At 40.9% G+C, this 21,989-nt stretch overlaps 1 protein-coding gene across 9 annotated transcripts in view; it reads right to left on the bottom strand.

The window, feature by feature from the left end:
• Bcas3 (BCAS3 microtubule associated cell migration factor) overlaps positions 1-21,989 on the bottom strand; it is a 502,165-nt gene that overhangs the window by 392,376 nt on the left and 87,800 nt on the right. For all 9 annotated transcript variants that reach the window (XM_016001738.3, XM_042282536.2, XM_006983187.4 and 6 more), the window contains exons 8-9: positions 8,172-8,279; positions 412-488 (exon numbers count right to left, since the gene is read on the bottom strand). In XM_016001738.3, the coding sequence (XP_015857224.1) occupies positions 412-488; positions 8,172-8,279 (185 nt within the window). The remainder of the gene's footprint in view (positions 1-411; positions 489-8,171; positions 8,280-21,989) is intronic.

The raw sequence follows: 21,989 nt of genomic DNA, 5'->3' as shown, positions 1-21,989 counted from the left end.
GGGCGGGCTAAGTGCTGAGCTCCTGACAACAGTGAAAGTCATGGGAAAAAGGCAGGGACGCAGGTGAACTACTCCTCTGCATTTAAAATCCTTCCTAGAGCGCCATCCAATCACTCCTCTAAGTCCATGACATGCTAACTCATTTGACAACAGTTCCATGAAAAGGCTACAGGGAAGAGTGAGAGGCACTCAATTTGAGTGCATAAGGAAAACTCACGCTGTGGACAAAAATCAGAGCAAAGCGCACTGGCATGGTAAAATCCCTTCCTAAGGTTAGAAGCTACTAAGTGATGGCACCCATGAGAATAACGGGCAGAGACCACAGCTGAAACCCACTGCTGACAGCATCCATCCAGTCAGCAACAGAGACACAAACGCACATGACAGGAAGTAAAATGATTTGGTACATACTTGTGACAAAAAATTTTTTTGTGAAAGTACAGCTATCAAAGGCAGCGATTTTCTCCTGCAAGACTACGACGAGGATCCTAAAATTAGAGGGAAAAACCAGAATGGAAACAATGAGTGAGTGAGAAATTCTATTAATTGAATCATAAATAATTAAAATCATACTTTGAAAATAAAACATTTCTAGTACATAGGGTAGAAATATCTGACTCCAAAAGTCTGAGAATAAAAACAGTGAAATCTTCCATATAAACAAAGTGACAAATTCTAAAGCTGTAATGGACTCTGAACAGTTTCATTTTCATATTCTGAAATTAAACAGACGACATTAAGACTGGATAATATTAACCAGTTGGCTACTTACTAAAGAGAATGTTCAATGATATTAAATTAAATATAAATGGCTTTATGTAATCTATTACTTAAAAAGACTGCAGAATTTCTCAGCACACCCAACAAAATCTGAGACATTTGCCATTTAGCAAATGTCATTTCTAAATGACTCAATATATTAATATTTAGTTACAATCTCTATAAACAGTAATTTTAGAGAAAAAACTACAAATAATTAAGGAAATAATTTAGAACATACAGACTGTATAATTAAGCTATGATTGTAATACTCTAAAGTGAAATTCCTACAATACATCCCAAATATTGACTTATAGTTGACTATTTCTTGTAGAATAACCAATCCCACACTTAATGATTAGTTCAGTAAAACATCATCCTTATTACTAGATAATTCACATAGTTTTTTTAGAAGTTTTAGCAGGTATATCTGATTAACACATGCTAAAAACTGGTGGAGAAATCGTAAGATTTACTATGTAAGACACATCCTGCACCAAAGGAGTCTTGAAATGCAGAAAACTTCCATTTGCTGATGCAGAAGATATCTAAAGACTATAATCACTTCTATTACACTATTGCTATTATTATTCACTGCCTGTTGAGAACACCTCTATCCTTGGGTAGACTTTCTGTTGTTTCTAAGCAAATAATCTGTTGAATGTTCTATATGCACTGTGCATATCAGAGGCAGAGACAGTTTCCCCTTAAAGGAAACAAAAGGAAACTTTACACTCAACAGTAATAATGTGTGTCCTTCAATCTTCACAGTCCCAGCACCTTTACAGAAAATATCACCGTCTCTGTTGTTCCCTTACACATAATATCCATCATTAAAAAATCAAATAGTGGGGCATGCAAAAAAGAAAATATGGTCTATTGTTGAAGGTCAGTAGAAGCTTCCCCGGGTATCGTGAAGCATGCCTGTGATCCCAGCCACTCATAAGATAGAGGCGGCAGGAACAACAGCTTGAGACAATCCCAAACTATACATAGTGGAAGATCCTATCTGAAGAAAGTCAGCAATATTATACACACAAAGACAGACAGACAGACAGATACACATACATGATAAACAGAACTAAATAAAGAGTTATGAATTCTGAGTGAGGATTTTCAGGGCTTAGGTCTTCACTTTCCTTCTCTTAAATTAACTTCTAAAAATTCTTTCTGTGATGGAGATAACAGAAAACCTGCCCATATCTAACAGATACACTACTGTTGAGCTGTACAATGACCATTCATAATAAAAACTATAAAATCACAAGAGAAACTACAATAAGATCAAGTTAAATTACATGTAAATCAACATATATATAAAAACACAAATAATTCCAAAGTATCCTTTTTTTAAAAGTACCTTAAAACTATAAAATAGAAAAATACACAGAATATAAACAGTACCAAAAGAAAAATAAACACTACCAGCATACTAGTGACTACTCGTCACAAAAGACACTGCATGAAATAGCCTCAGAGTAAGAAAACATAAACATAACCACACATGTATGTGAGACCAGTAACAGAAACTCAAAATAAGCAAAAGGGCACTGGAAAAAAAAAAAAGTAGGCGGGGGTCGGAGGCTTTTTGCTTGGCACTTAGAGCACGTGCTGCAGAAGGATAAGGGCCTGAGTCTGGATTCCCCAAAACTCACGTGGCTATCTGTAATTTCAGCTTCATAGGGGAAGAGGAGATCCCCAGAGGGTGCTGACTACTGAGACTAGCCAGAACTGAGCGCTAGGTTTGATCCTGCCTCAATTAATAATGTGCAAAAATGTTGGTGGATGAGTCCTGACATCAACTTTAGGCCTCCACCTCCTTGACTACATGGGCACCTGGACACACACACACACACACACACATGCGTACATACATCCACACCATACACATATGAGATGCGGGGGAAGAGAGGCCTGTACCCAACAGTTGGAAGTGTGCCAGGAGTTGAGCACAGCCTGCCCTACACAGCAGGACCCTGTCTAAAAACACAAATGAAACAACTTGTGTCATGCATTCCCCCAACAAAAACTCCAAAAAAAAGAATCCAAGGTTAAAAATGAAACGGCTAGAACGATGGCAGAAAAGATGGGAATTCCCACCTTTGCCAGTCCATCTGTCACTGGACGCCCAACGTGTCACACAGACCAAACACAATACTACGGACAACTACTGCAACACTAAAATAACCCGATGGGCCAGTGTCAACAGACATGGGTTATCAAAACTATTCCAGGAAAATAGGATACCCTGGATATAATGCTAAACAATTTGTTGTTTGTTTTTTTTAAGTACTAAATAGCCCGGGTATCTGGTCCAGACTTGGCTCTGTTCCACCGCTCTACTTGCCTTTGTCCCCTGTAATACATTAGAAATTATGCATAGAGCCGGGAATGGGGGGGGGGGTTTGGAGGGAAAGGCTGGGGGGCAGGAGGAGGGAGGAGAAGGGAATCTGTGGTTGGTATGTAAAATGACTAGAAAATCTCTTAATAATAATAAAAAAAGAAATTACTGCATAGATATAGTTGATTTTCACCAAATAGTGACTAAATAATAACATCAAAATCATAACACTTGACACTATTAAAAAGTTCTTGGTTTTTCTTGTTTTTATTTTTGTGCTAGCCACACCCACACTCAAATCCAGATCTGGAGCCTAGGTTGTCTTTAAACAAGCAGTACCCATTCTCAGCCTCGCAAGTACTGGGTCCCCACGTCTCTAAAAAAATTCACTGAGTACAGTTCCTACACATCTTTCCTAATATTCTAATAGGTTCTGATTTTGGCTAGTATATTTCCATTTTATTTCTAATATTTACATATGTAAATGCTAAACTACTAATGTGCAGAATGTAATGCAGCCCATCCTCATGGAGTCCCTAGGGGGTAAGGACCTGTGGCTATACCATGACAAATGATGGATCTACCTGAGTCTCAGTGCTCGCAAATCAGTGAGAATCATTTTTCTTCCTACAGACTGAGAAAAAAAGCACCTCATCATAAACTAAATCTCCAGTGTGTATACAGCTCAGGGCTAGAAATGTTTTACATCTCCACGCAACAGTACGACAGGGGGCAAGGGAGAAAACTCTTAGGAAATCAGGTCAGGTGAGGGGGGAATGAAAAGGGCATGTGATCCCAGTTACTGTCGGCCACAGGAGAATTTAGAGCAGACGGGTGGTGTGATCAAGTCTGGCACTACACTAAAGTGGGTCTAGCCGGTGGAGAGCAGCAGTGAGGCAGTGCAGATAAAAGACAAGGACTGAACAGGGTGGAGGCAGGACCAGGAAAAATAATCAAATTCTACATGCAGTATGGAAGAAGAGGTGGGCAAAACATTTGGCAAATGATTTCTGAAGACCAACTCAGTGAGATGGGATGTGAAACCTGACCCATGAAAAATGGAATCATGGGAGCTAATGTTAACTGGAAAAGAGGGCAGGGCGTTCAATGGAGGACAAAAGAGAGCGCCTACTTTCAAATTTTGAAGTGAGGAAGTAGGTATACAATCAGAATGAAAAGATATGGATGGCAGCTAGGCCCATGGTCCAGGCTTATTATCCAAGGTAGTCAGGAGGCAGACATAGGAGAATAGGGTGTTCAAGCCTTGCCTAAGCTACACATTGAGCTCAGGGCCAATGGGGGCAACTTGAGGTTTGACCTGGACCCTAATGGCCTAGCATCTGGAGGCCATGTGTTTGACCCAAGCAGCAAAAATGAGTAAGAAGGGTATTAATGAACATGATAAGATCTTATGGAACCCAAGGAATCTGCCAGACATGTACAATTACCGGCACAATGAGAGAGGAAAACCGTTCATTCTCCAGGGAGGGGGAGTCGAGAATGGGAGCAAGCGCCTGGAATCGGGCACAAGCTGAAGGCTAGCTTGGGCTACAAAGTGAAACCTCATCTCCAAAGAGAACAGAATGAATCCGAAGTGAACTAGACAGCAAGGGTGGGCTGCAGAGGCACACAGCTTCAGTTCACAGCCACAGCTGTCCACTTCCACCACCTGGAACACGCTGCTCCTGCAGATGCCTGCATCAAGTTATTGTCACTGGTTTCAGTTTTTACCCTTTTAGGGACATGCCTGCAAATGCTTTTCTTCATGGGCTCTGTATATACAAATTTATGCTCCTAATGAAGTCTGTACATAGAACTCGCTTCCCACTAAAATGTCTGATACTCTTTCATTTACATAGATAGGGGCTCCGGGAACTTTTTTTAATATCTCTTGTGCATAATTTCTTCCTCTCTTTTGGTTTTATGAGATTGTCACATATCACAGACTACCCTCAAGCCACTACTTAGCTGAGGCTGGCCTTGAACTCCTAATCCTTCTGCTTCCATCTCTCAAGTTCTGGAATTACAAAGATGTGCCACCATGTCCGGAAAACTACATAATTTCTGCTGACCAATATTAAAGACTTCATTCTGCCAGGTGGTGGTGGCACACGCCTTTAATCCCAGCACTGAGGAGGCAGAGGCAGGCAAATCTCTGTAAATTCAAGGCCAGCCTGGTTTACAGAGTGAGATCCAGGACAGGAACAAAAAAAACTACACAGAGAAACCCTATCTCAAAAAAAAAAAAACAAAAAGACTTTATTCCTCCATTGAGGAATAAAATAAAATATTTACTTAGTACAGCCATTAGATGTGTTTGGTGTTTCCCATTATCAACATCTTTTAACATCAAGAAGGTGAACCCCTGAGCTCATTTGAAAATTTTACTCTAGGTGGCTTATGCTTACTTGTGTTTATTCACAGGACTGGCACGCCTGGCCTCTGCTCCCTTTCACACTGAGCGAAGTTTTTGAATAGAAGAGGGCTCCTTTCCCTGCCTCCTGTTGCCGCTAGCTGCAGCTCCTATTATCTCAGCCATCTCAAGGTCTGACTTTGACTTTGTGTCGGCCACCCCAGCATCGGATCCTTACATCGCCTTTCTCAGATCCACACGCTAACCCAAGTAAGGCGGCAAACAGGGAGGCCTGGCCTATGAGCTGCGGACTGCCACTCTCATGCTGCTCTAGTCATCCGATGTGCATGGTAAGCCTAACACTCAAGGCGGATGACTGAACTGTGAGGACAGAAAGCAATGTATAAAAGCATCTAAGAATGTTTTCCAGTCACAAGAGCTGCTTTGTGTAAGTTATCCAATTACTGAAATAACATCACAGAAAAACCACACTGGGGTCTTATCAGCAAAATCAAGTGGGGATAACAGGACATTCACAGAACTCCCTGAATAAACCTCCAAGTGTACAGCAACTCCCTACCTCAAGTTTGTAGATTCAGATATCTAGTCCACCCTCAACAGATTAGGAGCCCTCAGTGGAGCCTGCCCAGAATGACCCTCGACTTCGATGCTGTTACCTGAGAGGAGCAGGAGGGTCCTCTGAGTCACTGCTGCCACCCACCCTTGGTACACTTACTCGTGCTCAGAAAATTGTCTGCTGCACTTCAAAGGGGTTTGCACGAACATCTGTTCCTGCACATATCCCCACCCTCTGCACCATGTCATTTTCCTGCCATACAACTGCCAATCACTTCTTAGGATGGCCCTGGAACACTTGTTGCTGATCTCAAATTCACCATTATGCAGTTACAGGATTCGCTCCTGAACCATCATGCGCTTCAGCTACGGTGATTTGGTGCACTGCCTTTATAGATCTGTGCTTTCTGAAGAAAGGCAGATTCAGGTACAGCCGACCATGTGCATGTTGGGGCAACCAGAAGCTTTTCTATGAAGCTCTTAAACTTCTAAAACACACACATTTCAGTATTAATTTTTAAATGATATATAATTATTTACTTTGATGTCTTCTCTAACTTAAGCTCCGAAAACTATTTAAACACAAAAGTTTTGTTGCTACTTTGTGTGGATTTTTGTGGATTTATAATGTAAAGAAAGGGTAATCTGAAAGTCTTCTATTTAGAATGTGCTAATGTTGCTTTTTAATCAGTCTATTTGAGACAGGATGGGTGGTTTTCTGGGTAAACTATATTATCTACTGGATACAAACCATTCCACACACAGTTTCTAGGAAGTAGGGTGGACTCATTATACTGGCACTGGTTCATTAGTGTTTATTCTGCTTCTTACAACTTGCAGTGTGTTGTCCTTGAATTTGAATTTACCCACTAGTACCAAGTTCACACGTAATTTTCCCTTTTGTTTTCAGTGCTGAGAATTGAATTTAGGGGCTCTAACACACAAAAGAATTTCTCATGTCATGTGTGTGTATGTGTGTGTGTTTGTGTGTGTGTATGTGTACTTACTCGTTTTCATTTGTATGACTGTAGGTTGGCATGTACATATCACGACATGTGTGTGGATGCATGTGAAGACCAGAGGACAATCTCAGATGTCCTTGCTCATATTCCACCTCATCAGAGGCACCATGTGTTCCAGACTAGCTGGCCCCTGAGTTTCCGGGATCTGGTCCTACCTCCAACCTTGCCTTAGGAGTCCTGGGGTGACAGCCACCTCCAGTATTCCCTGGGTTCTGGGAATCAGAATTAAGTCCTGATGCTTGTTGCCCACCAGGAAAGGAACCTCTGCTCACAGAGCCGCTTCCCTGCCCTCATGTGTTTGTTCTTGGAGACAGAAGATTTACATCTTGTACCCAAGACACAATCAAGATATTTATCATCCTACAAATTCAGCTTCCTCTCCTGTGCAAGCCAAGTGATGCACAGACTAAGTTCCCAAGTCTTCCTTCTCTAGGAGCCCATAGGTAACATGTCATTATCACTAGAATTCAGGTAGCTTCATCTACATTTGAATATCTTCCCACAATTTGAAAGAAGGAAAATGGATCTAATCCCTGTTTGTTGTGAAATGTGAAGGGATAAAAATATACAACAACATTGGAGGCCAAATATGGTGTACATGCCTAAAATCCCAAAACGAGGGGGGGGGGGGGGCCTGAGCCAGGAGGAAAACAAGGTCAAAGCTAGCCTGGGAAACTTGTTGAGACTTTGCATCAAAATAGTGTAAAATGAGAGGCTGGGGATAGCCCAATAAGCCCGCCAACCAAATATTATTCCAAAATAATACTCAAGGTCTTAGACTGAAGTTTATTGGTCAGATGCTTGCCTAGCAACTTATGCAACAAGCCAGGCTTGACACTCAGCACTGAAAACGGAGAGCCGTATACCATTTCAATGCCTGGCTTTCCTGTATTCTCACAGCCTGTGCTCCTCTGTTTTGTTATGTAAATTCCATTCATATCTCACTACTGCTGAATCAACTCATGGGTAGGTCAGGAAAGCATTCCATGTGAAATCTTAACTTTTTGACTGGAAAGAAATTCAAACTTTTTCGAATGACTTGAAGTCACAAAATTGGTAGTGTTCCAAATGTCAAGGAGGCACATTACAATTTGAAAATAAATGCATGAAAACTACTTACCGCTTATTGCAATGAAGATCATAAATGGGTGTTTTAAACTGAATAGACTTCACCATTTCGCCAGTACGCAGTGAATACAGATCCACACAGCAGTACGGTGGTGTTGTCCTAAAAAACAAACACGACTTTAACAAAGGTGAAAAGAGCACAACACACATGTCCTTAGCACATGGCATTAAGAAATACATTCAAGCCGGGCAGTAGTGGCCCACCCCTTCATCCCAGCACTTGGGAGAGAGAGGCAAGCTTATCTCTGTGAGGCCAGCCTGGTCTACAGAGAGTTCCAGGACAGCCAGGGCTACACAGAGAAACCCTGCCTCGAAAAACAAAACCAAACAAAAAAGAAGAAAAGAAAGAAATTAAAAGGTTATCACACAAAATAAAAGTAATCCACCCAAGGCAACTCATTTTTAAAAACGTAGCATCAGGCCAAGCTGGGTGAGCCAAGCCTTTAATCCTGGCACTCATAAGGCAGAAAAAAATATTTCTTATAATGAACATGCCTAAAATCCCAACATGGGGAAGCAGGTAAATCTCTGTGAGTTCCAGGCCAGGGAAGGACACAGAATGAATGGAATGAAGAAGATGACGATTTTATAAACAAATTGGTAAACATGTTCATTATAAGAAATATTTTCTTAATCTTATTAAAGGAACAAAGAAGGGATCACGCCCACCAATACTAAAAATGTGTAGTAAGAGACTCGTGAGGCTGGAGAGATGGCTCAGAGGTTAAGAACACCGGCTGCTCTTTCGAAGGACCTGAGTTCAATTCCCAGCAACCACGTGGCAGCTCACAACTGTCTGTAACTCCAGGTGGTTCATACATGGACTGATCAAGGTCACCAGATACAAGGTATACATAAATTTACCATCAGAGCTTGGAAAATGAAGGAAAATGAAAAAGTTCAATTTTAAAATACCACACACAGCAGTGTTTAAGGATTCAGTTCACAATGCACAAAAATAACTGAAACAAGTTAAACCTTTGCACAGCTGAAGTCAAGCGTGGCAGTACACACCTGTAACCCTCCCACACGTGAGGAGTTCTAAGCCAGCCCGCTCAAAAATTAAGAGATTCCTTAATACACACGAACAGTTAAGGAGCTATATACTTTTCTGGCCAGTTAATATTTTTTATCGAAAGCATAATGCCATTAAATTTCAATGGTCTTTACTATATTTTCAAATTAACTAGGAAAGTACCATAGGTCTAAAAAGGTAAGAGCCAACTATTCTGTCCACAGTGTCTGCAACCTATTCTTAAGTGGGAAAAACTATGAAAATACCTGCATCTAAAGTTGTCCTCTGACCTTCACAAGCATTCTATGTGAAAACACAGGCCCAGCAAGTAAAGGCACTGGCCAGAAGGTTTAACAACCTGGGCTCCAACCCCAGGGTTCAGAGAGTGGGAGAGAACTACCTCCCAAATGGTCTCTGATTTCCACCTGTGTACACCCTAGGCCACAAGCAAGTCCAAACATTACTTATGTACACACAAATACAAAAAAATTAAAATTTAAAAACAAATATATTAATTTTTATAGCACAAAAATAAATCACAAAATGTGTCACACTGTAATGGCCCCCTCTCTGTGTAAAAATAAACAATTCAGTGACGGCCAGGGCCAGCGACACAGGGACACAGAGGACCAAGTAGACTGAGCTACCCCTGGTATTGGTGGTACTGCTGTTCTACCAGGACCGTGGAAGGCATTACCTTGCATATAGACAGAGTACCTGAAGATGGGAGAAAACTTTCTAAAATCTTGAAATTTAATTTCTAAAATTAACAAAATGCAAATTAACCGGATCTTCTGCTGCTAGGAGGCCAATTTAGCAAACAATGAAATGTAACAGGAAGGGGCAAACTCATCTCCAGTGAGGTGCTCATGACAGCGACTGCACTAGATAATCCAAGGGCTTCCATGGCCCAAGCACTTCCTGGGTGGAAAACACCATGAAGCCTCACTTCAATGCTACCTGAACTAAAAGGACATCACTATAAACAATGTACATATCGGGAAAACACCTTAGTTTAAAAAAAAAAAAAAAAAAAAAAAAAACAGTACTCCTTTAAGAGTTCTTACTAATTCATACATTTGTGAAGCAGCCAACATCTTCCTGCCCATGATGTAAGCAAGTGCTTGCAAGCATGCCCAGCCTTCTCTCTTTTGAAAAGCCGTGCCCATCTGCGTGGAGCACAGCAAGAGAGGCAGGATTTTGCTCTAAGGTAGCTAAAGAGAAAGCTTCCCATAAACCACCGGGTCCGCATGTCCCACAACTTGCCATACTACAAAACAAGCTTTGCTTTGTACTACGACACACGACGCATGCACCACAGAACACAATGCCATAACAAAGTTATATAGTTGTCTGGGTGCTACATAACTCAGATGGAGTGGCATGCCTATCTGTGTGCTTGCCACCAAAACAGAGCTATGACTTCACATCAGGATGAATCTGATTCTTTAAAACAGACAATTCCTACTACAAATTTAGAAACCAGAGAATTTAACTGAGTTCATTTCGAGTGAAAGGCTGCGTCTACAGGAAAAAGAAAAAGGTACAACTGAATTAGTAAATGAGTGTAAAAACCTCTGAATCGAGCCAAAGCATTATTTTTTAACACTTATCAAAAGAAACAATAAATGTAGATTATAATTTCTGTCATCAATACAGAAATAGATGTAATTCAGCTCAATTGACCGAGTCCTTATATAAGCGAGGTGTTTTATAGTAGGTTACAAAGCAAATGTGTCAAACAAACTTTTATACAATCTGTTAGCTGCTGTACACCTGACTCATATTCATAAAGGAAGTTATTAATATTTTATGAGAAAATTCCTAATTTTCATGTATTACAATAGCCAAAGGAATGGAATTTATATAGTCAACTCACTTCAGTGAGAATGGTTGATTACAACTATTTAAAGATCAAGGCTTTTTTTTTTCTTTTAATGAAAAAGCTTTCTTTAAAAGCAATTATAAACCACAAAACAACATGGATTCCAGGATGAGAGAATGCTGAAAATATAATGAATACAGAAGAATCACCAAGAAACTACCAACATTATCATTTAGATGAATCTATTGTTAGAAATTACATTAGTCAAACAAAAAGAGCTGTACTTATCCAAATCTTGTTTAACTCTAAATAATCAAGTATCTTAAACTCAGGCCTAAATTCTCAAATCTAGGCCTAATTACAGCTCATTCCCTCATAGACTTTCTTTCACATACTCCTTAATAACTAGGCATTACCACTATAACTTCTGTGTGCTGGCTAATTTTATGTCAACTTGACACAGGCTAGAGTCATTTAAAAGGAGGGAACCCCAATTGAGAAAATGCCTCTATAAGACTGGGCTGCAGACAAGCCTGTAGGGCATTTTCTTAATTAGTGATTGATGGAGAAGGGTCTAGGCCATTGTGGGTGGGGTCATCCTTGGGCTGGTTCAGAGGAATCCATGAAGATCAAGCCAGCAAGCAGCACTCCTCCATGGCCTCTACATCTGCTCCTATCTCCAGGTTCCAGCCATGTTTTGAGTTCCTGTCCTGATTTCCTTTGATGATGGACTACCATGTAAAAAAGTAAGCCAAATAGTGGGGTGTTGCTATGACAGACCTGACCATTTTGTTTTGGGGAGAATTGTGGAAGGTCTTTGGAACTGTGGGCTAAAATAGCCATTGACTGTTGAGAGCTCAGTAGGCTGCTCTGGAGGAGCCTGGAAGATTAGAATGTTGAGAACAGAGCAGACGATGGAGGCCTTGGGAAGGTTCAGAGGGAAGACTCTACTGGACCATTAGTGTGCAGAATCTGTGGTTCTGGTCAACTCAAGCTAAATAAACAGCTGTGATTAATAAGAAACCAGAGTCACTGAAGTAAAACCATTGCTTTACTGGGACAATTGATGGTGGTGGGGTGGAGGGAAGAAATCATCAGTGGTGATTAAGAAGAGACTAGCATCACTGAAGTAAAATGTTCTGGGAAGTGTTTCCTTAGAGTCAGCACACGGAGAGCAGCTGAGGCTTGGCACTGTGTGGGAGGGCTGGACTCCCTGAAAAAGGCCCAGGAGAGGCAATTGGTGAAAGTAAAATGGGGTGACAGCAAGAGCTCCCAGCATTTTGGAGATGCCAGTACCATGGGATGACCACCAAGACCAGCAGCAGCAGCAGTGGAGTGCAGACTGCCCCTAATCCAGAGAAACTGCCCAAGCCCTTTTGGAGGAGTCCATAAGATTCCAGATATTGGACATTGAGTGATTTACACTGTTCAATTTTGGCTTTGCTTTGTTCAGATGGTGAATGTGCCAAGGTTCCTCCCTCTTAAAGTAAGAAATATTTGGGTTATTTGTTATTTTATAGGAGTCCACAGTTGAAAGACTTTGAATTTTTAAAAGAGACATGGGATTTTTACAGAGACTGAACTTGTAGGGTGTAAAGACGATGGGACTTTTTGTAATATTTTATATTTGTGATATTAATTTGAGATCTTGAGAATGAACTAAAAGAAAAGGTTATATCTTTAAAAGTGCTGTGTTTCCCAACCTAAGACAGAGCACCTGTGTGGCCTGGGCAGGCATCTCCATGACGGGTAAAGTGACCTGCTGACTTCCCACGCAACCCAAGTCAGAAACTCATTTTAAATAAAAGGGGGGACAGTTTTGGGTAACTGTTGCCTTCCTTGCTGACCTTGACCTTGATATCCTCCCTATGCTAATTCCCTGCCAGGTTCCACCCTCCTGAATGCTTAAGGGAAGTTCCTTGTCTGTGTATCCTGAATAATGTACGTTAACAACTTAGATGCAAAATTGTAAAACATCATAGCGAACTTCTGCCCTCCAGGGTTCTCCCATTGTGCTGTAAGCCAGCATTTAAGACCTCCTCCCTCCTTCAATAAATGACATTCGGTATTTAAATTAATATATATATATATATATATATATTATATATACATAGTGCGAATATAATCTATGAATACCACAAATGTAATTAATATCATGAACATAATGAATATCATGAGTGTAATTTAAAAAATAAAAATAAAGTGTGTTTCAAGTTGACAAGGTCTTGCCTGCTTTTTGGTTTGTTTCTGTTTTTTTGTTGTTGTTGTTTTGGTTTTTTGTGTGTGTGTGTGTGTGTGTGTGTGTGTGTGGTTTTTTGGGGGGTTTTTTTGTTTTTTTTTTTCCTCCTTGCAAAATAATGAACCAAGGTTTTTTTGTGTAGCCCTGGCTGTCCTGGAACTCAATCTGTAAACCAGGCTGACCTCAAACTCACAGAGATCTAGCTCTACCTCCCCAGTACTGGAATTAGAGGCATGTGCAACCACTGCCCAGCTTTCAATTGTGGTGTTTTCATCACAGCAATAGAAACCCTAACTGAGATCATTAGAGAGGGAAAGCTGCCCCAGTCCCCTACAAGAGGCAACACTTGGGAGAGCAGGCCCTGCACCTCACCTGGGCAGCACAATAGAGACAGTCCTGTTGGCAGAGGTGTGGATGAGTCAGCCCCAAAGCTGTGAGCATAGGAGAGCTGTCCCCATGTGGCAGCATGGGCAGCGCAGAGATGCCTTCCCCTGCTCCAACCATCACTGCATGAGGCAGGCAGGTGGGAGAGCTGGCCCTGAGTTCCTAAGAGCAGGAGAGTTGTTCCTGTCCCTCATCAGCTGCAGCACTCAAAGAGTGGCCCCTACACCATGCCTTAACGAAATCAAAGCAGGCCCCGCTGCTGAACTAGCCAGGGCAGTGCAGGAGAGCTCAGCTGGTGGTGAGGACAAGGGACAGCTGGTGTTTGACCAGCCCTGCAACTACCAACCTAGGCCCAGAACAAGAGTTATGAGTTGGCCCACCCAAACATCTGCTCTATCTGTGATTGCTGAAGGGACCGGGCCTGCAGATGCAGGATCTCCACTACACAGGGCAACAGCAAGATAACCAAGAGGAGCTTCAGTGAGGGTCGAACATCGATAGTGAAGCAGAAACCAGAGGCCTCGAACCAGACCCATGACTCTTTGCAATGAGCAGTTGCAAGTAAACATATATGGATAAAAGGGTTAATTAAGTGATTGACTGTGTCACACTACAGCTTCCATGACAACACTAATTTTTGTTGTTGTTTTTCTTTCTCTTAAATTTTATTTATTTATTTTTATTTTTATTTTTTGGTAGGGGAGGATACAAGGGCAGAGGGCAGATAGGAAGGGGTGGGGAAATGAATGGGATGGAGATGCATGATGTGAAAGACACAAAAAATAAAAGGAGATTAAAAAACTGGGATATAAATAGCAGTGATGGTTACATGCTACTGTGAAAAATTTAAAATGACTGTGTTGTAAACTTACCAATTCAATGATAATCTTGTTAAGTACATTTTAATACAATAAAAACAAAGCAATTAAAAAATAAAAAAGAAAAACTAACTTAGACACTGTTACCAATCATTAACTAGCAGCATTTGTTATAACAGGCGATCTCTGGAAAAGAATGGTAACTAGCCCAGAAGCCCGGCATGGTGGAACTGTCTGTATTTCCAGAACTTGGGAGGTTAAGATAACCTGGAAATCAGTATCAGCCTGGGCACAGAATAAGCTGCAGATCAGTTTGGGCTTAAGTGAGATCCTGCCTCAAAACACTATGTATGAATGGATAGAGAAAAATCATATTTTTGAATGAACTAGCCAAAGATCCTGTCTCAAAACAGTAAGTCAGATACAATGTCACTCTCACTACATTCCTTGTTAATTTTAAAGTAAAAAAAAAAAAACTCTCAAGAGAAACTGGAATTCTGGTCTATGAGTGGTGGAGAAATGGCCTCCACATGATTCTATAAAGAGTGCCTGGTTCCTAACTTATGCTATATATAGCTCAAGCACATGTACCACCTACATGTGTGTACATGTATGTGCACTTGCATATGGAAACAAAAGGTCAATGTTGGATGTCTACCTTAATCATCCTCCCCATTATTTTAAGGAACGGGCCTTTCAATGAAACTACTGCTCACCAAATTGGCCAACTTACGCAGTAAGCACCAAGGATATGCCTGCCTCTGCATCTCACCCCCAGCACTTCACCTTTTACATGGGTGCTGTGGGTCCGAACTCAGGTTTTCACATTTACACAAGCATGCAGTTTTCCTATTCAGCCATCTCCACGAGCCTGTGGTGTGAAAGCTGTGGGGTCTGCATTGGAATCGAGTCACTAGCAGGTGTGCCTTTGAAGGTTATCCCTCACCCTGATTCTGGCCTGTAGTCTCGGCTCCCTGGTGGTCAGCTGCCATGTGAAGACCCACATGCTCCCATCACAGACACTCCTGGCACCACAGATGTGCCACTATACCATGCATTCCCTGCCAGAGGGACTGAAATCCCTCAGATGACATGAGCCTTTAAGCAGCTGCCAACAGGTGTTGTGCAAAAGCAGCTACCACAGGTGGGAAATGGAAATGGCGTGCTGCCTTTGGGAAATCAGGTCGACAAACCCTGAAAAAGTAAAAGAGTATTACCTATGATGCAAGGACTCCACTCCTAGGCAAACACCCAAGAGAAGTGAAAGCATATGTCTGTGCAAAAGCTGATCCATCAAAGCTCACAACAGCATTTTTTTAATAACTGAAGCACACGTATGCCCACAACACACAGATCAGCCGTGGGGTAAGCACAGAAAAAGACTATTCTGCTGCAAAGTACTGACATGATCTGCCATGTGGATGAACCTCAAAGACATTATGCTAAGTAAAAGAAGCAGAGACGCAAATAGTCTCATCGTGTAGAAATCCATTTGTCTAAGATATCCTGAATAGGTAAATCCATGGAGACAAAACAGATTTCTGGCTGCCTGGGTTAGAGGGAGGAGGAAATGGGGATTGACAGCCTAATGGGTGTGTTTTCCTTCACTGTGTGGAAAATGGGTTGGAACCAGATAACAGGTAACTGTTCTGCAACATTTCCAATGAACTACAATTTAGCAGGGTATGTTTTGTTTTATGAATTCACTTCAATTGTAACAAAGGAAGGCAGGCAGCATGCATGCCAAACAGATTAATAGAAAGTAAATAAGCCACAGAACTAATCAAAGCAGCAGAGATGGGGTGGGAACCTAATGGCAAGTGGTTCAATACTATGTAAGACACAGACAACCTAACTGCAAATGGGCCAAACAACAGAGCTGCAGGACACGTGCGGCAAATGCTGGAAAGTGAAAGTGACGTGAACATACAGGATTTCAACATGCCAGTCAGGAGACAGAAAAGGAGACACAGGAGTATGGAGGAGGCAGCAAAAGGATTCATGAAAAGCCATATGGAAACTTTAAACCTTTTTTTTAAAATTTGGTTTTTCAAGACAGGGTTTCTCTGGGTAGTTTTGAAGCCTGTCCTGGAACTCCCTCTGTAGACCAGGCTGGCCTGGAACTCACAGAGATCCACCTGCCTCTGCCTCCCAAGTGCTGGGATTAAAGGCATGCATCTCCACTACTGGGTTTAAACCTTAAAACTTAAATACAAGAGGGGGACATAGTAGCATACCCCTTTAATCCAAGCACTCAGGAGTCAGGCAGCCAGACCTCTAAGAGTTTGAGTGACACCAAGAGCAATAGAATACATGCATAACTAAATGAGAAGAGTTAGAACACACATGATATGAAAGAGAGCAGGGATAAACTTCTGCTTAAAGGTTTCAGCAGGGATGGGCCAGAGGAGTGAGCAGTGATCCAGAAGTGGAACCCTGCCTGCATGAGTGGACAATGTTGCTCCCATAAGACAAGGTTTATTAAATGAATATCACAGGACTGTGGGAGGCCAGCTCCCACCTTTTAAAGGGTTCCTATGAGGAGAGAGAGATAAGAAACTTTTAGATAGAAAGATAGCAGAGAGGATAAAGACAGAAACACAGGATAGCATTGGGAGGACCTAGATCAAAATCCACCATCCCCTTCTCTCTCTTCAAAAGGGCTTTTGGAGACAGGGTTTCTCTGTGTAGCTTTGCGCCTTTCCTGGAACTCACTCTATAGCCCAGGCTGGACTCAAACTCACAGAGATCCGCCTGGCTCTGCCTCCCAAGTGCTGGGATTAAAGGCGTGCACCACCATCGCCCAGCCAAGAAGGATATATTATTACCTGAGTAAATCTAAAACTAAGAAATGACAAAGACAGTTGGCTGCCAGGACAGTTACCCAAGGCACCTCTGTAATGTTGGGGCGTCCATCATCAGCCTGCAGGCCTCAAACATCTGACAGATTTTTCTGTGAAACAGGATTTTTGAGGGACTGTCCCACCTTGTCTTGGAGAAATTTAGCAGTCACTTTCTTTTCCTGCTCTACCAATCTGGACAGCAGACTGTCAGCAGTCAAGGCAAGGGCAGTTTCTTGCCCAGTGGCTAACTTTTGCCACAAAGAAAGTGAACTCCATATGGAGGTTCTACGATGCCCATCATCTTCTCTGAATTAGATTGGTGCTGCCAGGAGCAGACACATCTCACTATCATGAAAAGCTTTATGTTCCTTTAATGACATAGATCATAGAGCTCTGAAGTGTTTGAAGACCATATATCTATCTAAATATACCTGTTTATGACCTTGAAAACATATCTAAAATGACTATAAGTTTGACTATTATAAATGACTATCAATCTGTATTTTTAATTATACATTACATCTTAAATGAGCTGCATAAGCACAATAACCTAAAACAAGAGTAGAAACACACATATAGTATAACAGAAATAACTTTAAATTTGTATCAATAAACTAAAATCCATACCAATGTAAAATATTTTGAGATTAACAGCTGTTTTTAGATTAAAGTATATTCAATAATCTACCCTTTTTTTTTTTTTTTTTTTTTTTTTTTTTGGTTTTTCGAGACAGGGTTTCTCTGTGTAGCTTTGCGCCTTTCCTGGATCTCACTTGGTAGCCCAGGCTGACCTCGAACTCACAGAGATCCGCCTGGCTCTGCCTCCCGAGTGCTGGGATTAAAGGCGTGCGCCACCACCACCCTGCCTAATCTACCCTTTTATCTCATCCTTTCTATATACTGTCCCCCTTTTTTCCTTTAGAAAGAGATCTTTGAAATTAATTCCTTTGTTTAGCTTTTTTCCTGACTATGACTCAATAACAATTTGTAACCAATCCTCCCTAAATGATGACAAACATCAATAACCAGTCATTTGGAAATGTGGACATCACTCTCTAGACTACTTCCTGCTTTTTGTGGGTGTTATTATATTTGGGGGACCCTTGAAAAAACTGGGATAATAATGAAGTCCCAGCTGGAGTAATCAGCCAGCAGCTTTGAAACTGTTTTGGATGCTAGATTCTGAGGAGACTATAACAGAGGCATTTTGAGATCCTGGATCACCTGGGCCATTCGTTTCCATTGGTATCTGATCCCCCTTGCTCTGAAAATATATAAACTTTTCAAGGTAATAAGTATAGAATATGTGATGTGTACAAGTTAGCTAAAGATGATTTTTTTGTTTTATGTTTGAGCAAGTAAAATATACATTATTTGTCTTATACTTCTTTTAGTTTTTTTTTCATGTCTGTAGACAGGATTTCAGGGTGTCTTAACTGTCAAACCTAATTTTCTTTATCGCTCTCTAATGAATCCACACTCTCTAATTTCCTGTGGAAATTAAAGCATAACCTCTCCCCCAAATCAATACTTAAATTTTGAAGTCAAGACATTTTAAAAATATATAGGTTGCATTAATCAAGCTGCATTTATAATCAAATGTCTCTGAGCAGCTATCACTCCTTTCTCAGCAGCCAAAAAATTAAAAGACAACATAATAACATATACTATTCAGAGTCTGTATATTTTCTGTCTTTATATTTTTATTACTCTATTCCTTTTTTGAGAACTTTATCATTTTAATCTAAGACTGTATATATTCTTTTTCTTTTCTCTCCCAAGCCTATGTATATTTTTAAACACACTGTGACTGTCTAAAGGCTCTTTTCATCTGAATCTGTCCTTACTGAGCATCTGCGACCTTTTCTGTCTGCATGAGCAAAACCTACACTCATGATGGGGCTTAGTCCATGGCAGGCTGACGGGATCTGCTCTGGTGGCGGCTCAAGCCTGCAGGCAGTGCCAGGAGATGCCTCTCTGTACCACAGCTGGCAAGAGAGACATAAGACTAGGAAGCTGTTCTTGGCTCCATTTTAGAACCTTTTTTTTTTTTAAAGCTTTCTCAGGTTTTATGTGGAAATTCTTGCTCCATGTTGTGTACCAGGTTGAAGCCTTATCTAATTATTATTTATCAACAAAAGATCAGAAAAAATATTAAAATTAAAAAATATTAAAATCAGATATTGGGGGTAAGAATCTGAAAGATCAGAGAAGCATGGAATCAGCCAAGAGTGACTTCCTCCCTCTTCAGTTCTTTCCCCCAAAGCAGCTGAGATCCTCTCTCAGCCATGCCTTATCACTTCCTACCTCCAATCTGTCTACAATCCTCCAAACCTCTAGCTCCACCCTCTGACTCCAAGCAAGCTTTATTTGTCAGAACACAATCAAAAAATCACACAACAGACACCACCCACTTTGGCTCCATTACATAAAGAAATCAATCTCAAAAAACCAGGAAACTTACTTCCTGCTTGCTAGCTTGAATCCTGTTAGACTATGCAGTCTGCTGAGGGAGAAAAGACATCAGCACCAGACCTTGCTGCAGTACTAACCTACCAGGAAAGATATGTCCACTGGCACAATGGTGGCTGACTGTTAGATAGCAACCAACCACTTTCTGATTGAATTTGAAATCTGTTCCACAGGAGTGAATTCATGCTGGAACTGCAGATCTGGTCAACAGTCCATGGCCATAAAGGTGCTAGGATAGAACCAACTACTGTCTGTGCTGTGTCATCAACTGCCTTCTAAACACTTTGCTTTGCAAGTTTTCAACAGACAGTGCTCTTGGGATTAAAGGCGTGTGACTCCCAAGTACTAGGGTTAAAGGTGTGTGCCACCACTACCTGGCTCTGTTTCTCTTTCAGACTGGATTAATCTCGTGTAGTCTGGGGTGCCTTTGAACTCACAGAGTTTGCTTCCTGAGTGCTCACCTCAACTGCTGACAGTACGCTGTTCAAATAGACAAGCAAGATACAAAAGAAAGGACTGCCAAACTTTGCCAAGACAAGGTAGAAGGCCCTTCAGAATATCTTGCTTCATAGAAAAGTCTGTCAGATATGCCAGGCCTGCAGACCGAAGATGGATGCCCCAACATTACAGAGGAACCCTGGGTAACTGTCCAGGCAGTCAGCTGTTTCTGTCGTTCCTTACATTTTTTGGAAGTCGCTTGCCTGCAATTCCTGTTTACTTAGGTAATATTATTTCCTTCTTGGGTCTCTGAAGTAGTTGAAGACTATATAGTTATAGTTATAGTCTCATACTTTAAAAGGCTATAATGAAATGTGTTTAAATGTTGGTAATAACTTGCCTATGCTACACTATTGTTACTCAGTCAGAATCGTCCAAGGCTTTGTTAACACACTAAAAACAAATGTCCCTGAGCTGTCTTGCATCACTGAAGACATTTTTTTCCTATGTTCTCATTTACTGTGACAGTAAAGGACAATGTCCAAAGTAAAGGAGCCATGTCACTAAGCAATTTCTCCTTATTTGTTATTTATCCTGGGGTGCCAGGAACTGAACCTGGAGCCTAGAACTCACTGGGCAAGAGCTCAGTCAGCTAAGTCAGACTCACCCCCAGTGAACAATTTTAGTTCAAAGTTACCTTACTTTTTGAAAGTCTCACCAGTAATCTATTATGTGTGAATTGGAGTTAAAAGATTCAATGATTTTATCAAATATATATGAAGATAACATTTGGGTAAGTTTTATACACTATTAAATACTGACTAATTTTCAGTTAAAAAAAAATACAGATTGTAGTGAGGCTTAAGTAGCCAAACTGGGAAAAGATCCAAGGCTGGGAGTTAAACAGGAGTTTAAGTTCTGTGCACTGTATACCGACCATTCTTGTGTAATGATTTTATCTGGAAGGCTTGACAGTCTATTTTCTAGGTCATGAACTAGACTTTTAGAATCCACAGAGCAAGGAATCACTAGCCTCTGTAACCTTTATGTATGGGGCTGAGGACCTCGGCATTTTTTATTGTAATGAGGCTAGCCATGGTAACTAATAATCTTCTGAATTTAAATACCACCCAAAGAGGGAGCAGAAGACAGATGTAAATGATGCTTAAAGCCTGAGCAGGTAAGACAGCTCAGGAAGCGAAGCACTCGCCACGAAACCTGACGATTCACGACAATGCCTGCGACCCACATGGCAGAAGTTGTCTTCTGCCCCCACTTGTGTCCTAAGGCACATCTGCACCCACATGTGTGCACATACAATTAGTGGGCAGAGAGATAAAAAAAAAAATAGATAATTTAAAACTTCAAGGGAAATTGGAATTACAACTCATTGAATATTAAATTAAATATAAAATATTTCAATTTTATCTCAAGTCTACTTTTTAATTATTTGAACACCATGACACTTGCATTCAGGTGTCATGAGAGTCACAATCGTCCTAAACTGGACAAGTTTTCAAAACATCTTTTTTAACAAAATGGAATACAATGACTGTCATGTCAATGCCAAGTGAAATATGGCTTTTATGATTTCAAAATCCTAAACATTAATACCATTTCCTTTACAAAGACCATTTTTGTTTTCATGATATTTAACAGATTGAAACAAAACTGGGAAAAGTGCAACAAAGTATCTGAGAAAGTGACATTTTCCAAGATGTGCAATGCTTAAGAAAAATACAAAAAGAGCAAAGATATTTAAAATCTACCAAGAAT

The sequence above is a fragment of the Peromyscus maniculatus genome, chromosome 8 (assembly GCF_049852395.1).
Source record: "Peromyscus maniculatus bairdii isolate BWxNUB_F1_BW_parent chromosome 8, HU_Pman_BW_mat_3.1, whole genome shotgun sequence".
Taxonomy (NCBI): Eukaryota; Metazoa; Chordata; class Mammalia; order Rodentia; family Cricetidae; genus Peromyscus; species Peromyscus maniculatus.
Note: the sequence above shows the minus strand (reverse complement) of the source record. Positions and strands in the feature narration are given on the sequence as shown.